The sequence below is a fragment of the Canis lupus genome, chromosome 34 (assembly GCF_048164855.1).
Source record: "Canis lupus baileyi chromosome 34, mCanLup2.hap1, whole genome shotgun sequence".
NCBI lineage: Eukaryota > Metazoa > Chordata > Mammalia > Carnivora > Canidae > Canis > Canis lupus.
The window spans coordinates 1864295-1888170 of NC_132871.1; the positions used below are offsets into that span (position 1 = coordinate 1864295).

The 23876-nt window shown below is 41.9% G+C and overlaps 1 protein-coding gene across 2 annotated transcripts in view; it reads right to left on the reverse strand.

Moving 5' to 3' along the window:
• Positions 1-2446: 2446 nt before the first annotated feature.
• The window catches only part of FAM171B (family with sequence similarity 171 member B), a 62027-nt gene continuing 40597 nt past the window's right edge, over positions 2447-23876 (reverse strand). For both annotated transcript variants that reach the window (XM_072811461.1, XM_072811462.1), the window contains exons 3-8: positions 23158-23250; positions 19986-20144; positions 16959-17129; positions 13176-13292; positions 7436-7559; positions 2447-7191 (exon numbers count right to left, since the gene is read on the reverse strand). In XM_072811461.1, coding sequence (XP_072667562.1) covers positions 5847-7191; positions 7436-7559; positions 13176-13292; positions 16959-17129; positions 19986-20144; positions 23158-23250 — 2009 coding nt within the window. In that variant the 3' untranslated portion in view covers positions 2447-5846. The remainder of the gene's footprint in view (positions 7192-7435; positions 7560-13175; positions 13293-16958; positions 17130-19985; positions 20145-23157; positions 23251-23876) is intronic.

Below are 23876 nucleotides of genomic sequence, written 5' to 3' on the forward strand. Positions count from 1 at the left end.
AATTACGCTTTTCAACATTGTATGTAAGAAAGGTTTTTAAGCTTTTCAAGTGGAATAAGCCCAGAGACTCCTGGGAATGTAATTATCTGGTTTGTTTTGAATCAGACTGTGTACAGTTAGTCTAGTGTTTTAATAAGGTCTCTAAGGATTAGAATCAGTCAACATATGAATTATGAAACTTCTAGTCAATCTGAAGTACAGAAAAAAAGGCTAAATCATGTAGGAAATTGGGTGTCCCTACAGGACTGTGATATGTTAGTTACAAGTGAGTATAGGTTTGAAAACTAGGAAATGTAAAATTCAATCAGGAAAGGTCACTGAAGGGAAAAAAGTATCATATACTTCTCAACTTGTAAACTTCCCCAACAGAAGCAGATAGGTATTTATCTACTATAGCTAACAAAGTGGAAAGAAGTGTTATTGCAGTTTTGACAAACCCAGGTAACTTTAAAATGTGATCTCTAAGTTTATCTAATTTAAAAAGAAAATTATCACCATTCTCTGCCTAAGAAATTGGCCATATATATTTTAGTGAATTTTTTTTCCATCATTTGCAACTTTTGGTATTTCACATTTTAAATTGATTATAATCAATGTATTTATTTCTAGATGACTTTTTTCTAATCAAACTCTGAAAATGTTTTTATTAAAAAAAAAAAAAACCCAGTTGGACAGAAGTCCACAGACCCAAAATAAAGGAAAAAAAGAAGAAAGTCAAGGAAATAATGTATTTTGATGGAGCAAACAAATCCAAATTTGAGACAATAGAAAAGTTCTCAAAAGAATTTAACCCCACTGTTGATTCAGAGATAGCTTACTGATAGAATTAATCTATCTCCCTGGAAACTGTACTAGAGAAATCTACCTATAAAAAGGCCAAAGTGATTTTGAGAATCCTTGATAAAGCAACACTGTGGTATAGTTTTAACTAGTGCTATGTCAACAGCATGTAGTTTAGGGAAAGGTCTTTAATTAGCTGATAAGTAAATCGCTTCTGATAAATTCATTTTAAAATCTAGCTCCATCCGACTATCTTTCCTATAGTTCTTACCTATTAGTCTTCCCCTATTAATTTCCCTTCTGAGATGAGAATGTGATGACTGGTTCATGAACATCATTGTTTGGCAACCATGTTTCTGATCGTGATTTATGAAACCTATTTTCTATTATAATCAGTTCCATGTGAGCTTGGATGAGTCCAGAAACTACATTATCTCTGTCAAGACTCTGGGCTATCCGAGTGGGAGACCAGGCCCTGGAACAGAAGTAGCCACACAGCCTGGCTTCCATTCTACAGGGATCCAAATGGGAGTGTCTATCTCAAACAACAGTGCTGGGGTCATAATCTGCACTGTATCTGTAAGCGGATTCAGGGCCCAATTCCCATTAGAACTAACCACAGATATTTCTACTACCATATTAATTTATGTAAATTATACAAAATGTCTGAAAACACAGCAGCCAAGCTAATGGCTCCAAAAAGTATCCTAGGGGCGCTTGGCTGGCTCAGTCAGTAGAGCATGCAACTCTTGATCTCAGGGTTTTAAGTTCAAGTGCACATTGGGTATAGAGATTACTTGAAAATAAAAAAAAATATGGGCATGTGGGTGGTTCTACTGGCTGTGTCTGACTCTTGATCTCAGCACAGGTCTTGATCTCAGGGCTGTGAGTTCAAGACCTGCGTCTGGGCTCCACCTTGGGCATGGAGCTTACTTAAAAAATAAATAAAATTAAACTAAATTAATAAGAGGTATTCTAAAAGCCCAAAATACAAATTGCCTGAACTTGAGTATGGTTCAATTAGGTGAGCAGAAGGGCTCTTGAAGGAGATCTAGCACTCTAAGTGTGAACAGCCTTTGTGTGATTATATTGTGTTAGGTTTAAAGTCCAAATACTTTAAGTGGAGGTGGGGAGAGGATATTGTATCATTTTCTGACTCAGGTATTTTGAGTACCACAATTTTATTTTATATTCTATCACATTATCTTAACAAGTCTTTTCATTGAATGGAAAAATAATTTGTCTATACTCAGCTTTAACAGTAAAAACGTGAACTTTGGAGAATATGAAATACAGAGAGAAATCAAGTTTATTATATAAACAAAGGGTATGCAAATAATATTCATTTTGCCACCGGGAGTGTAATAATGGAAAAAGTAATCATTGATTATTTATTAGATTAAATGACAGTTTAGGCAGGAATTTTTTGTAGTTTACCCAAAATTAAAGAATATATTAAGGGGATGCCTGGGTGGTGGAGTTGGTTTAATGTCCGACTCTTGGTTTCCACTTGAGTTGTGTTCTCAGGGTCATGGAATCAAGACCAGAATTAGGCTCCAGGTTCAGCATGGGGTCTGCTTGGGATTGTCTCTCCCTCTCTCTATGCCCCTCCCTCCCCTCTAAAATAAGTAAAAAAAAAAAAAAAAAAAAAAAAGCATCAAGGACATTTTTAGATTTATTATCTTTAATGAACTATGTTTAACATTTTACAAATCTTCAGATTGTTACAGTTTTCAGCAGTAAATATAGTAATAATGGCAATAAATACAGTGAAATGTGAGATTCCTCTGTTGAAATACAAAAGATAGAAATACTTAAAAACAAGAGGGCAATACGTCAACTTAGGGTCTGAGATGGAAATCAGCATGGTCAAATTCTTTACGGTGCCAATACATGGGTGAACGCAGGACTCATTCCCTACAAGTGAATACGAACTTTGAGCTTCACCTTTGTGGGAAGTTTTGAGGGACAGTATTTGACCCACGGATTCCTAAAACTCTGTATGTATTGATATCAGAGGATCCAAACACAGAAAGTGATCTGAAAATGATTGCCAAAGCAAAGAAGTGCTTTTATTCCTCAACATTTGTGACCTTCGTGGTATACTGCATATTATAAAAGGGCGTAAACCCTATACAACTGCATAAATGCCATAAAAATTGATTTTATAAAGTCTCAAGATCATAATATGTATTCAAAAATACATATAGCTGTGCTTTAGTAAACGAATCCATCAGTTAATTGAGGGATAATTTTGCTTTTAAGATATATCCAAAGTATATACAAAGGATCCACAAATGTTAACAATTTGTGATCAAAATTCCCAAGAGTTACATTTGCAAAAAACTGTTGGTTTTCCATTTAAAAATTTAAGAAAGTTGTGAATACCGTCGGCTTATTATTACTTGGGTTAAGAAAAAGTAGATGGCTTCAGCTTTTTAACAGGAAATTTGTGAACTACTCACAAACGAGAAGTTACACATTTTTGATCATTAAAAAAGGTAAATTGCCGATACTTCCCCATTGAGAACAGAATGTGCAGCGTATAAAAGAAAGTAAGATTTTCTCCTGAAACCAAAAAAATTTCTAGCAAAGACCCTGGGGATACATCTTCTCGTTTCCTTTATAGGAGAATGAGTACGTGGCATAGTTGAACGGTATACCCTTCTATCGTGTGTATTCCATTACCGAGCTAAAAGGTGGAACAGTTTTATTTAAAGGTGGGGAAAATATAAACTTAATATATCGAAGTACAACATTTTACTCTATAGTTTCTAGCTTCATTCCACCATAATTCATCAATATAAACTGGATCCAAAAAAAAAAAAAAAAAACCCACAAGCGTTACCTGCATGCAAAATTCATTGTTCCAACATGAAACGCGAGGTCTGTATTTTTTAATGAACAAAAACTGCACATCCGCTTAATTTGGCCAACAGAAAGAAAACGCACATTAAAGAAAGATGCTATCATATCCTCCGATAAAGCAAGTCTGTATCAAAGGCACTTCAGCAGAGCACTAACTCCGTAACCTTTTCCAAGTCATCGTCGTGTATGCCACTTTTAATGCCTCTTTCTGTAGACAAATAAGAAACCTCCTCCTCAAAAAACTAAACCTAGGTATTACCCCAAATATTTCTCTCTTCTATGGATTGGGTAAAATATGGCAAACTTTTACCTAGGTTTTTAGGTTCTTTGGGTTAATACAGAAAGGAGTATGATCTGACAGGTTTGGTGTTATAGGAAAAACTGAAGTAATTCTAGGAAAAAACTGGCTGAAGTCTACTATCCTGGGGGGAAAAAAAAAGCTGTTGTCTTTCATGGACTATCCAGGTGTAGTTTGACTAATGCTAATAGGACCGACGTTGATTCTCTCAACTTGTTGATGCGCCTTGGTTGTCTATGTTGAACGAACACGGGTTCCCATGTTGAATAGAAGAAGATGAGAAAGAAAGTCATTTAGTTTTACTTTTCCCCCCAAAGGAAAGGGGAAGCTGCTTCAGATATTTGCCTTCATGGACATTTTAAGGAAAATGGGATGAGTTGATTTTAATTAACAAAGAGCTTTATTTTTAGGACGTATGAATGATGACTCAGAGTTGAAGACAATTATAATTAAAAACAGCTGTTGAGTGTGTTCATTCTGAATCCTTTGCTATGGTGAAAAGGACATGAATATATTACTTCTAAAACTAGGAAGAAATTTGCAAATGCTAAAAGTGATTTTAAAAAGACTTTTTTTTTTAAGATTTTATTTATTTATTCATGAGAGATGCAGGGGGGGAGAGAGAGAGAGAGAGAGAGAGAGAGGCAGAGACACAGGCAGAGGGAGAAGCAGGCTCCATGCAGGGAGCCCGACGCGGGACTCGATCCCGGGTCTCCAGGATCACGCCCTGGGCCGAAGGCAGATGCTCAACCGCTGAGCCACCTGGGCGTCCCTTACTTCTCCATTAAATTGAAACATTTTCTAAAACATCTTTTAAGAACGTCAAGAGAAAAACATCTGGATACATACCTAATATTCTGAAGGTGTTTCTGAGTCTCAGGGAAATAGAATTTCTTTTCCTGCTTGTCGACATTAAAAAAAATAATAAATGTTTATTTCCTTTAGTTTCACGTGTTTTGTTAATAAACTGAAAGGTCTTAATGAACACAAAAGTATTAATTTTTTAAATGAAGTTTAAAAGTCTTTAAACAGGTGAACTGGGGGTGGGGGGAGGAATAGAAAAAAATATCTTAAAGCTGATTTTAGCCTACATGTACCAGTGACTGTTAAATTCAAGATACGGTGTTTGATTGTTGTTGTTTTTTTTTTTTTTTCAGATCAATAAAAGTTTTCCTTGACGGCTAAGCTCATTTCACTATAGAAGCAGGGAAAAATAGAAAATTCAGGATGACTTATAAGTAACAAGTTAACCCCTTATCATTTATCCTGTGAAGTCATATCCCAAACAACCAAAGAGCTGGTGTTTCCCTCTCTGACAACCGAGTTGCTTCTTGCCCATCTTGCAGGAGTTAAGATTCGTTTGGGGGGTGACACACATGCTGTTCACACAAAGCAGGGAATCGTGGTTGGCCTTTACATTCTAGGGCAACATCAATTCAAAACACGTGTGGTTACTTCCACCTGCAGGCAGAGGAGCACACGGGGCAGCGTTTCACGGTGACGCTGCCCGGAGCGCAGCTGCGGTCCCGAAGGGTCCGCGGGGGCAGCATCGAGGCAGAGGCCACCTTGGGAGTACACACTTCACGGTTATTCTTAAGAGAGGGCTACGTTGGCTACGTGAGCAACATCTTCAGAGAACTAACGTCTTGAAACTATTTTACATTTTGAACTCCTGGATCCTTCCAATTCACCCCGCAAAAATAAACGAACAGGCCAGAAAAAGCATCCCTTGGTATCTTCGTCTGTCATCAGTGAACTGCCAGTTTACTATTTACTCCCCTTGAGACGTGTCCAGGGCCCACGGGACGGCTCGGCCTCCACGTCCTCCGAGGCTCACCCAGCAACGTGCAGGAAGCGAGACCAAGCGAGGCGGCAGGGACACGGCCACCCTCGCGAGGGGCTAATTTATGGGAATCAGGGGGCGTTCCTCCCGCCTCTTCCAGATATTAGTCTTGCTGTCTCTTTTGGCTAGTGCTGGTCTGCCCCTTCTTCTGGTGGGGGAGATACTGGCCTCAAGGTCTTCGACGGTGCCTCTCCTTCCCGGAGACTCCTCCCCGGGGTGTTCCAGGATGGCTCCACTCCCTGCATCGAGGATGTGCCTTAACGCTGGGTCCTCGGGGGAACACACGGTAGTCCCACTCTCACTACTGCTCAGGTCTAAATCTTCTAAGTAAAGGATCTTAGGCTGATGCATGCTCTTGATGAAAGTCTTCTCCCTCTCGAGCTTTCTGCTTGAGTGGTGCTCATTCATGTCCACCCCAGAGTCCAAACTCGTGTCGTTGCTCTGGGCTCTCTTGCCCTTTTTCAGGTCTATAAAGGAATGTCTCACTTGTGCGACCGGTTTTCCATCGAGAGACACAAACCACGCTCTGGGATGCGGGGACGGCTTTCCCCTGGACAGCTCCAGGAGGGTCTGCTCCGAGATCCCCTGCAGCTCTGATGAGAAGGGAGTCATCACAACAGCCTCGTTCAGCGTTCCGGGAACAGAAACAGATTCGAGTAAGCTGCTGGAATACCGGCTCCAATCGGAAGTCTGGGATGGCAAGCTCTGCTGGCCTTCCAGTGGGATCTTTTCTTCCCTGGCGTCCGGGGGCTGTGCATGAGAATGCACCGGCATTTTGGGTAATGTCTGTGTGAAACTCTCCCTACTGACCGGTTCCATCAACTGGCCATAGACCAGCTGTCCCTTTCGTGGCAAAGTGGCTGACTTGGCCGTAGGTAACTGCTCAGGAGTGGCGAAAAGGTCTGACGTTTGAAGGATGGCAATGGGTTGGCTGTAGATATGCATAAGCTGTTCGGGGATGTGGGAATGTCCGTATCCCTCTTCCTTACCTGTGAGATACCGCTTTTCCTCCTGAGCCTCACCTAGAGATGAAGCCAGATTGCTGTTAATATGTCTCGGCTGTTTGGACCCTACGCTGGGCTCCAAAGACTGTGCTGGGCTCCTCGAGTAACTGTTTGGATTGGCGGATAGAAATGAAACATCCTCATTGTAGATCTTAAAATTGTCCCGAGTCTTTACCATGGAAACTCTTTCTTCCGCTTCTGCCTTCAATGGTTCCTTTTTCTGAGGGCTATAGGAGGAGTTTTTGGCATTAAATAACTGTGACTTGTCCTCGGCTTTTAATGCGACTTTGACCGAACTGATGTGATTTATGTGTGTTGTTGAAGTTGTCTGGTCTCTCTTGAGTACTTCGAGTTTAGTGATATTTCTTTCTCTTTTCTGTGGAGTACCACACTTATCCCTGGAGTAGAAGAGGTGGCAAAAAGTGTTTAAAACTTACGGTCTAGAAGATTCATTTTTTTAAGAATCTCAAGATACGCGCGTATATAGGCAATGCCACTGTTGAGTCTATCCTCTTTTATTTCAATCTACATCTTGAAAAGATCCAAGTACTGACTTTCATACTTTGTGATTCCCAGAACACACAGACATGAGGCTGTAATTGGATAGTTTTCTGTGTTTATACATAGTAGTATTTTTCTTACCTGCAATAACAAAGAAGTACAGCAAAGAATCCAATGACAATGACGATTGTTCCTCCTAATATGGCTGTGAGAAACACCGTGTGGTAGGCAGTTATGTCCCTTGAGTCTCCATTTATACCTGAACCTAAATATTTCAATATAAACAAATGGAGAAAATACATTATTTTATTTTTTTTAATTTTTTAAATTTATTTATGATAGTCACAGAGAGAGAGAGAGAGAGAGAGAGAGAGGCAGAGACACAGGCAGAGGGAGAAGCAGGCTCCATGCACTGGGAGCCCGATGTGGGATTCGATCCCGGGTCTCCAGGATCGCGCCCTGGGCCAAAGGCAGGCGCCAAACCACTGCGCCACCCAGGGATCCCAAAATACATTATTTTAGATCAAATTTTCAACCAGGTCCTATTCTGGGAAAGGCGTATGTGTACACAGTTGTGTTTGGTGGTTCCCATCCCAATGGCGGGCTTCCCTGTGGGTGGAACGTCTGTTCCCTACGTTTTGGGCTTCATCAGTTGACTTGTGCTCAATGAAATGTGAGCACCTTAACCAAGGCTGCATGACACAGCCCTGCCATCTTGCTGAGATCCTCTAATTATGGACAGTGTATCCCAAAGTGCTGCCCTTCCTTCAGCCTATACGTTCTGGAAGGAGAACAAATGATGCACAAAACCAGGCCAAGCCCAACAGTCTTGACATTGGCTTCCAGGCCAGACAGTGAGGGAAATTTGCTTCAGGAGGCAGCAAAACTGACCCAAGTTGTACGGTAGCAAAATATCTGGCGGAATAAAGTAGGAGAAAATATTTCTGTGCAAAGAGGTTTTAGAATAGAATGTTAGTAGGGAGGGTCGACTCATTAGCTATATGCAATTTATTATTTTTTTTTAAAGATTTTATGTATTTATTCATGAGAGACACAGAGAGAGAGAGATTGAGAGAGACAGAGAGAGAGAGGCAGAGACACAGGCAGAGGGAGAAGCAGGTTCCCTGCAGGGAACCCAACGTGGGACTCAATCCCGGGTCTCCAGGATCACGCCCTGGGCCGAAGGCAGGTGCTAAACCGCTGGGCCACCCAGTCCTCCCAGCTATATGCAATTTAAAAATAAGTTATTTTTAAAGATTTTATTTGAGAGAGAGACAGAGAGAGAGAGAGCACAAAGGGAAAGGGAGAAGCAGACTCCCCGCTGAGCAAAAAGTCTGACCTGGGGCTCGATCCCAGGACCCCAAGATCATGCCCGGAGCTGAAAGCAGAGACTTAACCAACCAAGCCACCCGGGAGCCCCTAAAGAGATGTTTTAAAGATACATTCAAAACAATTTGCCAAGGTAAGTAGGTAAGAAAGAAAGAATCCAAATGTGGGGGACTTGAAGGATTCGGGGTTTGCTCTTCCTTCAGCCTGGCCTGCAGATGGAGAAGACGCCACGCCGAGGCACAAAGGACTGTCTACCTTCCCGTGTGAGAATTCGGATACACACTGCGGCCGTCGTCTGCCGAACTGCAGTAAAGGCAGGTTAGTGCACTGGGGCGATCAGCTGCAGGCTATTAAAGATTCTGCACGTAAATAAAGGCAACTAATGAGGAGGCAGCCAGTTTTGGCGTCACCAAGACGGCCCCCGTGTACCACAAGGCTACCGATGGTTCTCAGCCCGAGCCTAGGACGTGCTCAGGATGATAAGGTGACGAGAACGAGGAGACAACTGGATTTCTAGCAACCTCTGCCGTGAGAAATGTCCAGAATGAGGCTTTCAGCTTCACCAGGGACACCAGGAAAGACTGAGGATCACAAGGTCTTCAGATCCTTTAGCTTTTGCATCATCCAATTTGATAAAAGTAAAGTACTAATGGGAGTTGTACGGGTTTGGGAGAAGCAGTGTTTGGTTATGCAACAAACTCTGGAGCCAGAATCCTAGGCTCACTCTTCTTTTTTAAGAGAAACTTAATAGTAAAGTTTAATTTTCTTTAAATATATACCTTTCTCCCACCTTCATCCCCCTCTGGGGAGGAACAGAAAGCGCCCCCTGCTCCATGCAGGAGACTTCATGTATAAAGCCTGATGTGGTGGGGAGGAAGGAGGAAAATACTACCGACAGAGGGGAAGAAGGTACGTGCTGCTACCTTAGCCTTCAGACCCCCCCGCCCCCATCCCCACGTGACCCTTCAGCGCCTTGAGGAGCCTTTAGGAAACGTCCCTGGGACTTCACGTGAGTGTAGAGCAAGCCCTTCCTCTAGAGAAGCACCCGAACCCCAACATCACCACTTATTTCTCTGTAACTTTCTCCGTTTTTTTTTTTTTTTCTTGGGCAAATTGGTGTCTCGGTTCCTGTCAGGTCTCACCTACGGGGGTTGTTGCAAGGACTGAAAAGGTAGCACAGGTGCTCAGCACATGAGAAGCAGCCGGAAGGTGTCCGCTGTAGGAACACCACTGCTGCTGAATGAAACTGGGAGGTCATGCAAGAACAGGCCACACTTTCCTACACAGCCGGGAAGTGGTAACAAAGGGCTCATCGTGTCTGATGGACAATCAGGGGCCGCGCTGAGCAACAGGGCATTCCTTCAAAGAGAAAAGAAAAAGGGGAACAGTTCTATCTGCAGATCCTTACTCAGGATCCAGAGCTGCAACGGAGTGAAGTTTGAGAATAAGTGGGTGAAACTCAACTTCTCCTAAGGGCACATGAACATATGTTTCCCCGACAGAGTGACGCTAACAGCTTTTCACTGCACAGGATTCCAATGGAAATGTGATGCTGATACTGTTGGGTTTCCCCCCAAATTTTATATGTATGACAATAGCAAAAAGTACGCATCTCCGTGTGTGTGTGCATGCGCGTGCGTGCCTAAAAAGAGAAAGGCAGAGAATTATATTTTCACTTAAATATATTTAAGTGAAATATATTTGAAAATGTGTATTTAAATGTGTATTTAAAAACAGTCGTAAGTACCTGTTTATTAAAGTCTACTATAGCAATCTATGAAAAACTACTTGATTTTAATTTCTTCTACTTATTTTCCAAGGAATTCTGTTCAAGATTAACTTAAAAAACAGATTTAGTATATTATCAACCGAATTTTAAGTAGCTCTAGCACAACAGACACTAGTCCATCAGAGGACCAATTTTTATTTTACAAAATGTGATTTTACTCATAATCTAAAATCGGGGGGGGGCGGGGGATATTAGAGATCATCATACGCAACTCCTCAATTTAGAAATAAGAAAACTAATATTAAGATGGGTAAGTACCTGTTTTCAAGCTCAGCCAGATATTTACTGGCAAAGCCAGAGCTACAATAAAGCTACCTATATTTCTAGTATAATGTTCATCTGACCGTGATGCACTTGCAGGTGGATTTTTCAAAAGCATCACCAGAAGCTACTTAATTCACATTAAATGGGAATCCCACACTTGCAGTTTAGTACTCTGATTCACACAAAAGCTCTTCTGACGTATAAGCTAACACAAAACTTCCACCTGCTTTAGAAAATTATTTAGCTTTTGTAATTCATAGTCATCTTTTATAAATTGGTTTCAGGTATATTTATATATATAAGAACTTTAATGTAATTTATATATATATAATGCAATTACATGTAATTTGATAAAATGTAATTATATGTAATACTATTACAGTATATGTATATGCAATAGTATATGTAATACTATTATATGTAATACATTTACAATATATGTAATATGTAATAATGTAATTATATGTAATTTAACTTTAATGTAATTTATGTATGTATATATATAAATTATATATATATATATGAAATGCAAATGTTCCTTAGGTTATTTTATTAGAAGTGAAATCACTTGGATTTAGTTGAAGTATTAAATATTAATTGCTCTTATTCATCAATATTTCATTACAGTTGCAAATCTAGAATGAAATAAGGACAGACAGCTGGCACGACTGCAGGATATTTTGCATCATGAAGAACAAAAGTAACCACCCTCTGGTTTCTGAATAAATAATCTCATAAGCACGAAGTTCAAACAAAAACCGGGACAACGTCCCTGTTATGATCCTTGATCATAATGGTTAAGGGCTCATGTTTCTTCTATCAGAATACTAAATTTTGGTTTCACTGAAATAAGAAAACATCTCATTACCTGGCATCGTTTAAAATTCAGAGGTTGCCAATATAAAATGGAAAAGAAAAGAAACTATTAAAAAAGACATTTTCAGAAAGAACTGAGACCCTTCAAATTATTAACAGGCAGCCACACAGTTAGAGGCTAGAACGCTGCAGAGGAACGAACGTATGTAAAACGTCACCCACATCCTGGGTCAGGGGGTGCAGGGGGCTGTCCCCGACCAGCACAAAACAGCCAGGGTGCAGCTGCCTCTCAGACAGGAGCCAAGACCCTCAATAAACCAAAGGAAATTTCTTGACACGTGATGAAAGATGTAGGAACTGGGCGGCCCGGGGGGCTCAGTGGTTTAGCGCCGCCTTCAGCCTGGGGTGTGATCCTGGAGACCCGGGATCAAGTCCCATGTCAGGCTCCCTGCATGGGGCCTGCTTCTCCCTCTGCCTGTGTCTCTGCCTCTCTCTCTCTGTATTCTCATGAATAAATAAATAAAACATCTTAAAAAAAAAAAAAAAAAAGATGTAGGAACAACACACACATTCAACCCTCACTCCCCCAACGCTTCACTAAAGTGAAGGTTTTGCTTTGTTTTGTTTTGATAAATAAACCAACTCACAGGTTAAAGGAGAAAAGGAAAATGAGATAAAAGAGCAAGAAGATGCCGAAGGCTGCAAAGTGGGTTTAGCAAAGCCGGCAACAGGGAAAGCCAAGAAGCAACTCAGATGATGCCTTCGAGCGCCCAAAAGGCCCGTCAAGCGGTAGCAGGCCCGTGCCGTCACCAGTCCACACCAGCACAGGTTAGAAGACCTTACGGCATGCGATGTCCAAGTATTTTGGGAGTTTGAGAGCTTTATACAACTCAAGATGCAAGTGTGATTTCCTTATGACAAATCCTATAGATAATCTGACAGCGTGTTAAATCCAGGAAAAATAAAATATTCATTTGTCCTAGAATACGAACAGATCATTGCCAGCGGACAAGTCTTAGTCTTCGCCCACCTTCAGTTCTGATGTCAGGCCAACCTTCACTTGGGGTATCACATGTCCTATCTTAAAAACAGTATGGGGACACAATTTTTCAACAGCCCCTACCCCAGGGGAGAGCTCAAGACCCAAGTCTAGGCCAACCTAATTCTTCATCCCTAAAACAAGGGAACAGTGTGAGGAAAAGACCGCAAAACGTAGTCAGCCACGTGCACAGCAGCAATCTTGCAAAGACAGTCAAGGAGGCCTGCTGCCTTGGTTCCCTAGGACCCCTGCCTTTTAGAATCTAGTTCTTCAGCCTTCCTTGGGATCCTATGAACTCTCTATATCCTAATATATTTCATGTAATTATCCAAGATCTGTTCCTGTTGCTCGCAACCCAAGGCTCTAACTGATGTGGGTTGAATCCTTGGAAAGTTAAGACATTCGACTTGAACAAAAATCTATACTTTACAGATTCATCAGACATCATAGGTATAAAGGACCTTAGAGTTCACTGAGCTTAATCTTTTCCTAAAGCTGAGATCAAGAGACTAGAAGCTTTTCCTAGCATTATCCGGTTGGTAAGCGGCAATGTTTAGAATTAAAATCAAGACCTGGTGATATCAATTCCAGTTTGACTATGTGGATTTTTTTTTCAAATTGCTTTTGTTTCATCTTTACAGTACCTCTAGTTCCTGGAAGTGGAGCTGCTATCCAATAACCCAAATGTGGTGCATCGTACGTCCAAATTAAGTGATTATTATATGCCTTGACTGTTCCCCGGCCATGATTCACCCAAGCACCTAAAATGGCAAGTAAAAAATACCAATCAGTTAGATTATATAGCTTTAGCGCTGACAGATAGGAGTTTGCTGACGTTATGTATAGAATACTTTGTGGGACTCTTCCAAAAATCATGAAAACTCTGGAAATACATTATCATGGGATAATATACATTATATATTATATCATAATACAGTGCATATTGGGGCGCCTGTGCGGCTCAGTCGGTTGAGCATCCGACTCTTGGCTTTGGCTCAGGGTTGTAAGATAGATCCCCACGTCAGGCTCTGCGCTCGGCGTGGAGTGTGCTTGAGCTTCTCTCTCTCTCCCTCTCCTACCTCTCCCCCATGTTCACACGTGTTCTCTCTCTCTAAATAAATAAGCAAAATCTTCAAAATATACATATAGTGCATATTATAATACCTACAATAGAATGGTTTGAATGTTTGTTATGACTAAAGGAAATAAAATCATTATAAATAAACTAAGAAAGGACACATATTTGGGAAAATCATGATGCTCCAAATAATGTTTAAATTGGGCATATTGGGATAAGTCGTAAGGATGTGTATAGTGAAATCCAAATTTATGAGTAAGTGGTTATTTGTCACCTGTCCTGGAATTCTGATTAAACGCATAATGTTTGCTTTACAGTCTCATTAATTTTTTATTAAATACTCTTCCGGTCTATTACTGTGGGCATGGCTCTTTTAGAACCAGATTCTTAAGAATATTTTTAAAGATGCGATCTGATCTGGGGTGCTTGGGTGTCTGGGTCGGTTAAGTGTCCAACTCTTGGTCTCAGCTCAGGTCTTGATCTCAGGGTTGTGAGATCAAGCCCTGCATTGGCCCAGGGTGGAGCCTACCTAAAAAAAAAAACAAAAATCAAAAAAAATAAATTATATGCTATCTGATCTAATAAAATGCCATCCATAGAGAAAAGAATTCAGTAAAACCCAGATCTTTCATAAAGTTCAGCATGACAAAGCTTTTTAGAAGTTCAGTGTATATTTGTACACTGGTTTATCAATGCACAGTAAATCTACAACATGTACAACAGTGTTTTTAATAAGGAAGACAAACTTGATGGAAATGGATCAACTTATTGGTTTTTAAACAGTCACATTAAAATTCAGCATTACCTATACCTGATAGATGAATTCAAAAAACTTGTTACTGGAAGGTACATTAGAGACAAAGGCCTTTGTCAGGATGAACAATCATAAATCAGAACTCAGATATTCTTTGAAGTGTTTTAAAACAACTCCTTTATTCAGCAAATTAGGAAACTCAGGCCCAAATAAATGATTTGTTCAGAATCACACTGCTGGTAAATGGACTAGACTCTGGGACTTAGAGCTTTTAATCTAATGATTGTAATATACTGTATGTGGTCGTAGACCCTAGTCCTGGCACAGAGCTTCTAAAATCATTGGAGTTTCCTTGTGATAAAAGATGGAAAGGGTGCTTCTTGTGGTTCCTAACAAGCCACTTTCAACCACATCTGAGTCTATATTAACCAGGTGATTTTTGGAAAGTCCCCTGGGAGGGAGGGGGGTGCTGGTTGCCAGGGAAACCCCGTGTGATTAGAGGGTTGGAACTTTCACTTTCAGCTCCACCCTACACACTCGGAGAGAGGAGGGAGATGGGTTGAAGATTAAGTTCAATCACCAATGGTCAATGACAATGGATCATGTCTATATAATGAATATATAAAATATTATATATTTTATATATATAATATATATAAAAATCCCTGAACTACAGGGTTCAGAAAGCAGTTAGTCAACACGTGGAAGTGATGGGAGGGTGATGCACCCAGAGGAGAGGATATCCTTTTATATCCTTTAATAATAAACTGATAATCTAGTAAGTAAATTGTTTTCCTGTGAGCTGGTCTAGCAGATATCAAAGTTCAGGAGACGGTCATGGGGACCTCCAATTTCTAGCCAGTTGGTCAGAAGCATGGATGACAAACTGGACTTGCAATTGGCCTCAGAGGTGGGGGTAGGTGACAATCTTGTGGGACTGAGTCCTTAACATGTGGGATCTGATGCTAATCCCAGGTAGATAGTATGTAAATGGAATAGAATTTTAGGGCATCCAGCTCTTGGAGAACTGCTCAGTGTGAGAAAAACACGCCCTGCATTTGGTGACCGGCAGTGAAGTACTGAGTGCAGAATTGCACGGAGAGGAGACTTTTTTCCCCTACAACTATCTTTTTTACTCATATAGTTTCCACTCTCTCTTAAAAACGTGTGTATATTATTATTCACTTTTTATAGCGAACATTTATTTGGATTTTTTTTTTTTTTTGGTTTTGGGTTTTTTTGTTTTTTGTTTTTTTCTGACTACCCTTCTAATTACAGTGAAATCTCATTCCAAATCTCCTTTAAAGGTTGATGGGCTCCCTATTTTCAATCCCCATTAGTGTGGGGCTCCAACACACAACCTTAAGCCTAAAAACCAATCTGTACCTTTTTTCTTTTCTTTTCTTTTCTTTTTTTTTTAATGAATCTGTACATTCTGTTTGCAGAACACAATGGCTGGTTCTGAGATGGGCATGAAAACTCCATTCTAAAACTGCAGTTAATCCAAGAGTTTGTGCAATCGCTACTAGGAAAGGATCTTGCTTTCCACTGGGCTTTAACCCCGGTGGGTATAAAAGCCTGAGCACTTCCACCCTTCTTGCCACTCTGAAGGCAAATCCTATCCCAGAAAGGTATTAACACGGAGGAAACAGATGAGAGGAATCAAGTCCTGTGAAACTGTCTGGGCTCTGTATCTTGACTCACCCAAAACATTTATGGAGCATATCCCTTTTTGGAGGGGGTTACAAGTAACTTAAAGACTCGCATCTTATTTATATAGAGACACAAGAACAATATCAAGAGAAGCAGAGGAGGAAAAAAGTACGTCTACTTAGGAGGCTAAACAACTCAGGGGTCAATAATGGTATCTGGGTTTTTTGTTTTGGATTTTGTTTTGTTTTTTTAAATAACCACTCTGTATCTTAATAACATGATGTTATTTATTTTCATGAAATTAACATACGTTTCTCGGATTGCCTTAACCAACCTTGTAGATACAAGTTCATGTTGCCGATCAAGATCCTGAGGGATTATGAGCACTGGGTGTTACTCTGTACGTTGGCAAATTGAACACCAATAAAAAATAAATTTATTAAGAAAAAAAAAGATCTTGAGGGATGTTTAAAAAGGCATGGAGGGAGAGGGGGGGGCTGTCTGGCTTAGTGAATAGAGCACTTAACTCTTGATCTCGGGATTGTGAGTTTAAGCCCCATGTCCAGCATAGAGCTTTAAAAAAAAAAAAAAGGAAGGGAATGTGAGTAAATAATGCTATTTTTTAAATGTAATATAATTAATATCATTTTCCCCACAGTTACATTAATCAAAGCGGGCCAACTTTAGTCATTTTAAAGTGCTTAAAATTGCAACATTACTGATTTAATGCTCTACTGAAGATAAAACATTTAAATATAAATGACACATTTTAACATATTTTAAATAAGACCCCTTAAATTTTAAGGCTGTGATAAACATTAAAGGTTGCCAATTATACCTCAATAAAGCTGAAAAAAAATTTAACAGTAATACAGAAACATATTTCTTAGATCAAACATTCAAAAGGGAAATATTCAACACGTTTTCACGTAGCTTACATACCTATGTCCATATCAAACGTCCAGGCAGGTACGTGATCCCCTGCACTTACGCCATTTGTATGTAGAAGCGGGAGGGACACTTGAATAGAGCCATCCACCTTTAATTCTTTTCCTCCGGAATATATTTTCACACATACTGCAGCAAGAGGAGTCAATTCAAGGCTTTCAAAACCTAAAAAGGAAGATGGTTTATTAAAACCGTATGTACAACAGAGGCTGTAGTTACATATTAATAACAAAGCAATACGGGCCTAAGATATCCAATTCCTTTAGTCACCTAGGGTTGCCCATTTCAGTATCACATAGATACTGGATCCTCATTAAAGAATTTTACAACATATCCTAAGTAGAGGTTATACAACCCGACAAATCAATATAAGCCTAGAGACCTAATTCTTTCAGAGTCATGTGATTTAAGGTCACTGGAATCTAATTCAACGTTTTAAAAACCAACAAAACAGGGGATCCCTGGATGGCTCAGCGGTTTGGCGCCTGCCTTAGGCCCAGGGCGTGATCCTGTGGTCCCGGGATCGGGTCCCGCGTCGGGCTCCCTGCATGGAGCCTGCTTCTCCCTCTATCTCTCTATCATAAATAAATAAATAAATAAATAAATAAATAAATAAATAAATAAATAAATAAATAAATAATAAATAGATAGGTAGATAGATAGATAAATAAATATTAAAAAAACAACAACAAGACGAGAACAAAAGCACATCTCACTAGTGTCCTACCCACAGGAAGGTTCTACTGTATCGCGTCCTCAAGGCAGACAGGAGCCTAAAACCCCATCTCTCCTGCCTCCGCGAGCATCTGCTTCAAGTCCTAGAACCCCAGACCGGGCCCTACTCCTCTGAGTTACCTTGTGTAAAACACATTCTCACTCAAAATGCAAGTTTTCATAGGCCTGACAAAAAATGAAACAAAATCAGCGATATCATCAGCTGGTGTAAAGGTAATAAGCTGTGATACACGTCTGATTAACAGCATCACCGAAAGAATGAATGAAACTTGGACTCCTATGTGTTTACAGCATCACTTAGATTTCAGAGCTTGGAAATTGAGGAAAGTGGGATTAATAGACCTGGTCATACTGTTTGCCTAAGGTCTTATTTAAAGTATGATTATACATATGATTTATAACATGCCTTTTTTTTTTAAGATTTTACTTATTTATTCATGAGAGACACAGAGAGAGAGAGAGAGGCAGAGACGCAGGCAGAGGGAGAAGCAGGCTCCATGCAGGGAGCCCGACGTGGGGACTCGATCCTGGGACCCCGGGGTCACGCCCTGGGCTGAAGGCCACGCTCAACCGCTGAGCTGGGCTGCCCATGGCTTTCTGGGGTGACTGCTTGGACTCCACCCCGACCCCCAGCTCCACGCCGTCAGTGTCTTCACGGGGTCCACGCAGCCGAAGCTGATAAGAGCACCACGCCAACACCACTTGGGATGAGGCCAACTCAACGAGGAAGGAGAGGAGGAGGGTACAAGGGGAAAAGACGACAAGACCATGAGAAGGAGGCCGCTTTAACCACCACATTCATGCTCCCGGAACTCCAGGCCTAAGCCATCCAGGACAGGACCACCTGCACCATGTGCCGCCTTAAACTCCGAGGAAAGGAGTGTTTTTGCTCCTGGGTGCACTAGTCCCACTCCCGGAGCCCAACGGGCACGTGCGGCAGGAGCTGCCATATGACACCATATGTCATAGGTGTCCATATGACCTGATGGACAGAGCACAGGAACACTCCCATCCGACAGCACTGCTCCAGAACTTTTACAATGTCAGTGGAACGCTCGGGATAACAGAAACGTCCCCGAATAAAAGCAGGTGGAAAAATAAAAAAAATAAATTAAAAAAAAGCAGGTGGAACGCTGGAAGGGAGGGTATCTAAGGTCCCCTTTTCACTGAAGCGAGAGTCTCGTCCCCATGAAGCCTCCGGGGCAACGTAAGCCTCCTCGGCCACACGGTCTGCGGGTCCCCCTCTCGCACACGGTTTTATTTGGAGCATCCTGTAACTCGCACCTGGAGAACTCCGGCAGGGATCTTCCATGGGCTTCCTCAAGAAGCTGACCCTGAGATGACAGCTTGGGGGTAAGTCCCCAGTGCTGAGGGGGTGGGGGAGCACAGCGAGCAAGAAGGAAGCCAGCAAAGGCTGTCCCAGGGAACAGACGTGCACTCTTTGTGCTACAATATTTACAATATTGTAAGAATACAGTACGTAGCACGTAGGACACCTATAAGTGCTAATCGACTGTCACTGCTAAGGCTGCTGGTCCACAGGCTCTTAGCAGTTAAGTTTTTGGAGAATCAAAATTTAACACCATTTTTTAACGGGGTGGGGAGGCAACCCTACATCGTTCAAGGGTCAACTGCTCTAAAATACCTATGTATCATTTTACTCTCAGGAAATATCAAATACGTCAGAAAAACTTCAAATATCAAATACAAATAGAAAAACTTCAAATTGCTTGACCTATAAACTTTTTTATGTCCGACAATTATTCATTAATAATTGACCCGGGGGGATCCCTCGGTGGCTCAGCGGTTTGGCGCCTGCCTTCAGCCCAGGGCGCGATCCTGGAGTCGCGGGATCGAGTCCCACATCGGGCTCCTTGCATGGAGCCTGCTTCTCCCTCTGCCTGTGTCTCCGCCTCTCTCTCTATGTGTCTATCATGAATAAATAAATAAATCTTTAAAAAAAATAATAATAATTGACCCGGTAAGACTGAATAGAAGGTCGGATTATCAAAACACGTATACGCTTCTTTCAATCAGATTTTCATTTTTTAAATACATCATTTAACTTGCAAAGTTATACAACGTATCACTATCGTCTATACCTCCTTTGGAAAGAAACATCCTGCACATTAAACTTTCCATTCACCCGATAGAAGGTATGCAGCGTATTCTGGTACAACTTTTCTTTCATTGGGTAAAAGGGAATCGCCTCCAAACATCTTAATAAGCAGCCCTACTACGTAATCTTCCTTGTGAATACAGAGCAGGTAAAAAATGAGATAATACCTGATTTATTGAGGGTAATTCCAGTTGTATACAGGAAATTGTCCACTTTCAAAAACTGTTGTAGGACTGTGAGATAGCCTGTTACGTTGTTAATGTGGTGGTTGTTGGGTAGTTTAATTAAGGCTTTTGAAAACTGAACACTTGGTTGAGATTTGGCATCTGGAAAAAAGGAAACTTCATTAACAAACAGACAAATGCGTATTAAGCAGAGCATCATTGCTTTAGGACGCCTTCACATCTCATAATTATCATCTTAGATTCAGAACGGAAATAAATAAGAAATCCTCCTTCCTTTAGATCCCACAAGGAACCTTTACCCGAGAAACCGCTTCATGCTCCTGCACAGAACTTCCCCCTTTTTTGGGGTGTCCCAGTAGGAAACCACATACTGACGTCAGCCCGGATGGTTCACTGGGGTCTCATTTCTGTCACAGGAGTCGAGTTAACGGCGCCTGCCAGAAAGGGCTGCAACCGACCAAAAACGGCAGGTATTCGATCCATAAATGTTATTTCACGTTAGTAACGTCAACCATCCTTTAATTGAACTCGGTGAGCATACTGATGCTTCCATAATCAATGCATTCTGAACAATTCAGGGCCAACTCTCAAATCATTAAAACTTATCAAAAACATCAACTATTGCTTTGAACCTAAGGTCACTTACTGATAAAGACAGAAGCAAAAAAAAGAAAAAGAAAAAAAGACAGAAGCAATCAGTTAAATTATTAGAATTTTAAATGTAAAGTTTCTAGTTACTGGACAATCCATGATAAATGAAACATAAGATAATTTCTCAAAATCAGCGTATAGTTTACATACGAAGCTAGAAAAATAATACCTGGGAAATAAGGGCTGTAAATAGAAACAACCCATTTATATTTTTCTTGTTTGATTAAACTGTTTGAGGCTATAATCTTATACCTTCCAACCCATCGCTTTACAGATACCAACTACACCTGATCCTTTTAAAACAGGTGTCCTAAAAAAAAATAAATAAATAAAAATAAAAATTAAAAAAAAAATAAAACAGGTGTCCTGAGTTTCACATTAATAGAGGCTGAGACATGAAAACGGAATATAATTCCTGACCTTTCACTGGAATGGGAAAAAAAAAAAAAGTCAGTGGACAAAACTGGAAGTGGATGGTTAAATCATCCCATCAACATTAATTTCGCTGCCACGGCCTTTTAATATCCCTATTCTTAGGCATTGCTTGCTTAAGTCCTGAGAGGTAAAAGGCCACGACACGTGCAACTTCCCTCCAAATGGTTCAGGAAAAAAACAAACAGAGCCGAAGCACACCCAGAGCACGGATACACACGGTAAAGCAGATGGGATCAAGTGTTCTCAACGGGGGAATCGGAGTAGAGGGTCTACAGGGGTGACTGGTCTCTTATTCTTGCAACTTTTCTGTATTTTGAAATTATTTCTGTATTTGAAGCCATTTCAGATACAAAGTCAAAAACTTAAAAAAAAAAAAAAAATATATATATATATATAATGTGCCTTAATTGTGCCGAAGCCCCCGATTTCTTAACAATTGAAAACACGTACACTAAGTGAAACGTGTGGCTAAGTTTCCCTAAGGTTCTGTACGTTCCTGAGGTTTCTGATGTCTCCTGCTCACTTCACCACAAATACACTCAAAACCTAACGCATTTTTCATCGTGCAAACCAGACACCTTTCTGGTCAAATCCTGGAAGAAAACATATAAACACTTTAGGGAAGATGAGGGATTGGGAAGGGGGTTTCCTGCGGGTAGACGGCCCTGCACAAACAGCCCGTCCGCGGCGTGGCTTCCCCCGGGCTCACCTCCCAGGGAGACGAGGCGGGAGGAGGAGGGGACTTGTGAGACCTCAAGAGGACGCGCCTCCCCGACAGGTGTCCCCTGTGGCCTCGCGAAATGCAGAGGGCGGCACGTGCACACGTGCGTACCCGCCTGTTTCATATATTCTGGGGGAATCACAGTTGGAAATGGGCTTCGGAAGAGGACAGCTCGGGAAGGGGAATGACTCAAAACCGAAACAGACTGCAGGGGGCGGGGTGGGGGGGGGTTTCCGCCAAGGCCCAGCGGCTTGGCCCGCAGCCTCCCCTGCAGCCAGGGGCTGCCTCCTCCTCGGGGCTCCAGGCCCCGGCCCCGGCCCCGACGGCCACCGCCCAGCACGCCCAGCGGCTCCAGGTTCCGTTAAACGCATTAGGCTTCTAGAGCAGGGGAGTCGGTTCCTGTCTTCAGGAAATGACTCCAAAATTAATCATGCCCAAGTCTAATTTTTTCCATGGGATAAAGTATTTTAATACTTTTTTTTTTAACTTTTTTGAAACTTTAGAAATAAACGAGATAGCTTCTGAGCACGAGCCTTCCCAAGCAAGTCTTTTGGCCACGACACTTACTGGACTCCACTTCGAACATTTTCTGCCTCTACCGGTCATTCCTACTATGCTTTAGGCCTAACCATTAATTCCCCAATACAAAAAAAAAAAAAAAAAAAAAGAAAAGAAAAAAGAGAAATCGTGGCCATCTGTAGAGGTTTTATGCAAAGTGCAGTAAGAGTGACACGATGCTAGGGCCCCCCTAAGGACCACCGAGGGGGGCTGCGGCTCTTTCTCGTGGCTCGTAAAGCCAAACGGGAGGCGCGGCCTGAGCCGGACCCCAGGTAAGGCCCCGCCGCCCTCCCTGCGGGCCGTGCAGGGCTGTGCAGGGCTGTGCAGGGCAGGCAAGTCCCACCTGCTGAGCAGACACCTCGAGGTCTCGGGCCTCGGCCACTTGGGCGGCAGGTCTAATGCCAGAGGCAGGGACGTGGTGGCCGCAAATCCGAGCGCCCCAAAGTTTTCCCAACCTCGGTCGCCACTAGAGCCCTGGGAGCCGTGTGGTTTGGAAAGAAGCTGAAGCTGAGCATCTCTGCGACGTGTCCAAAAGCCAAACGTTCCCATTCAGGCAGGGGTGGGAGGTGGCGGCGCCCCAACGGCAAAGAGCGATCCCCGCGACACAAAGCCCCGTCCCCACCCCTTCAGACCGGCTTACAGCGGGGCCACCCAGCCCTGACCACTTGGGGTTTTCTCCGCGTCGTACCCAACACGGACTCGTTCCTGAAGCAGGACAGTCCCGCAACCGAAGGGCTCGCCACGGTCACCCGAAGGTCTTCCTTCTGCGCCCAGGAGTGTCGCACTTACCCGCTAGTTTTCCGGTGATTAAGACGGTGTCTTCAAACAGCCATATGTTTGCTTGGCTTTGCGGGAACAGTGAAAGAGTCACTGATGAATATACTGCAAAACAGAGCACAGTTGGAGTGTTTTACCAAGTGTGGGGGGCGCTGGGTTCAGAATGGTCTGTTCCGCAGCCCGAGAAGTGGGGGCAGGGGAACCTACAGAAACAAGGAAAAACAGGGGTAAAGTATGACAGGGGAGGAAAGGGGGGATACCACAAAGTGAGAACGAAAGGTCAGCCATCGCTCTTTTCTTTTACTAATTGTATTTCACTATTTCCTTTTACTAATTGCATTTTCCAGTAGTTGATAGCAAAGTGACTAACGATGTTCTCTAACCCCAGATACATATGGTCGGGTTAAATGCTCGAATAATCCTGAATAATCCTCTATTTCCTCCATAGTATAGCATGTATAGTATAGTATGATGTAGACAGTACTACATATACTATACTTGGTATTTCTTTCTAATGATTTAAAAAATAATCTTGGGGAAAGCCTGGGTGGCTCAGCGGTTGAGCGGGGTCCCCGGGGTCCCAGGATCGAGTCCAGTGTCGGGCTCCCTGCATGGAGCCTGCTTCTCCCTCTGCCTCTGCCTCTCTCTCTCTGTGTCTCTCATGAATAAATAAATAAAATCTTAAAACATAATAATAATCATCTTGGCTCCACAATCCAAGGCTCCCTGAG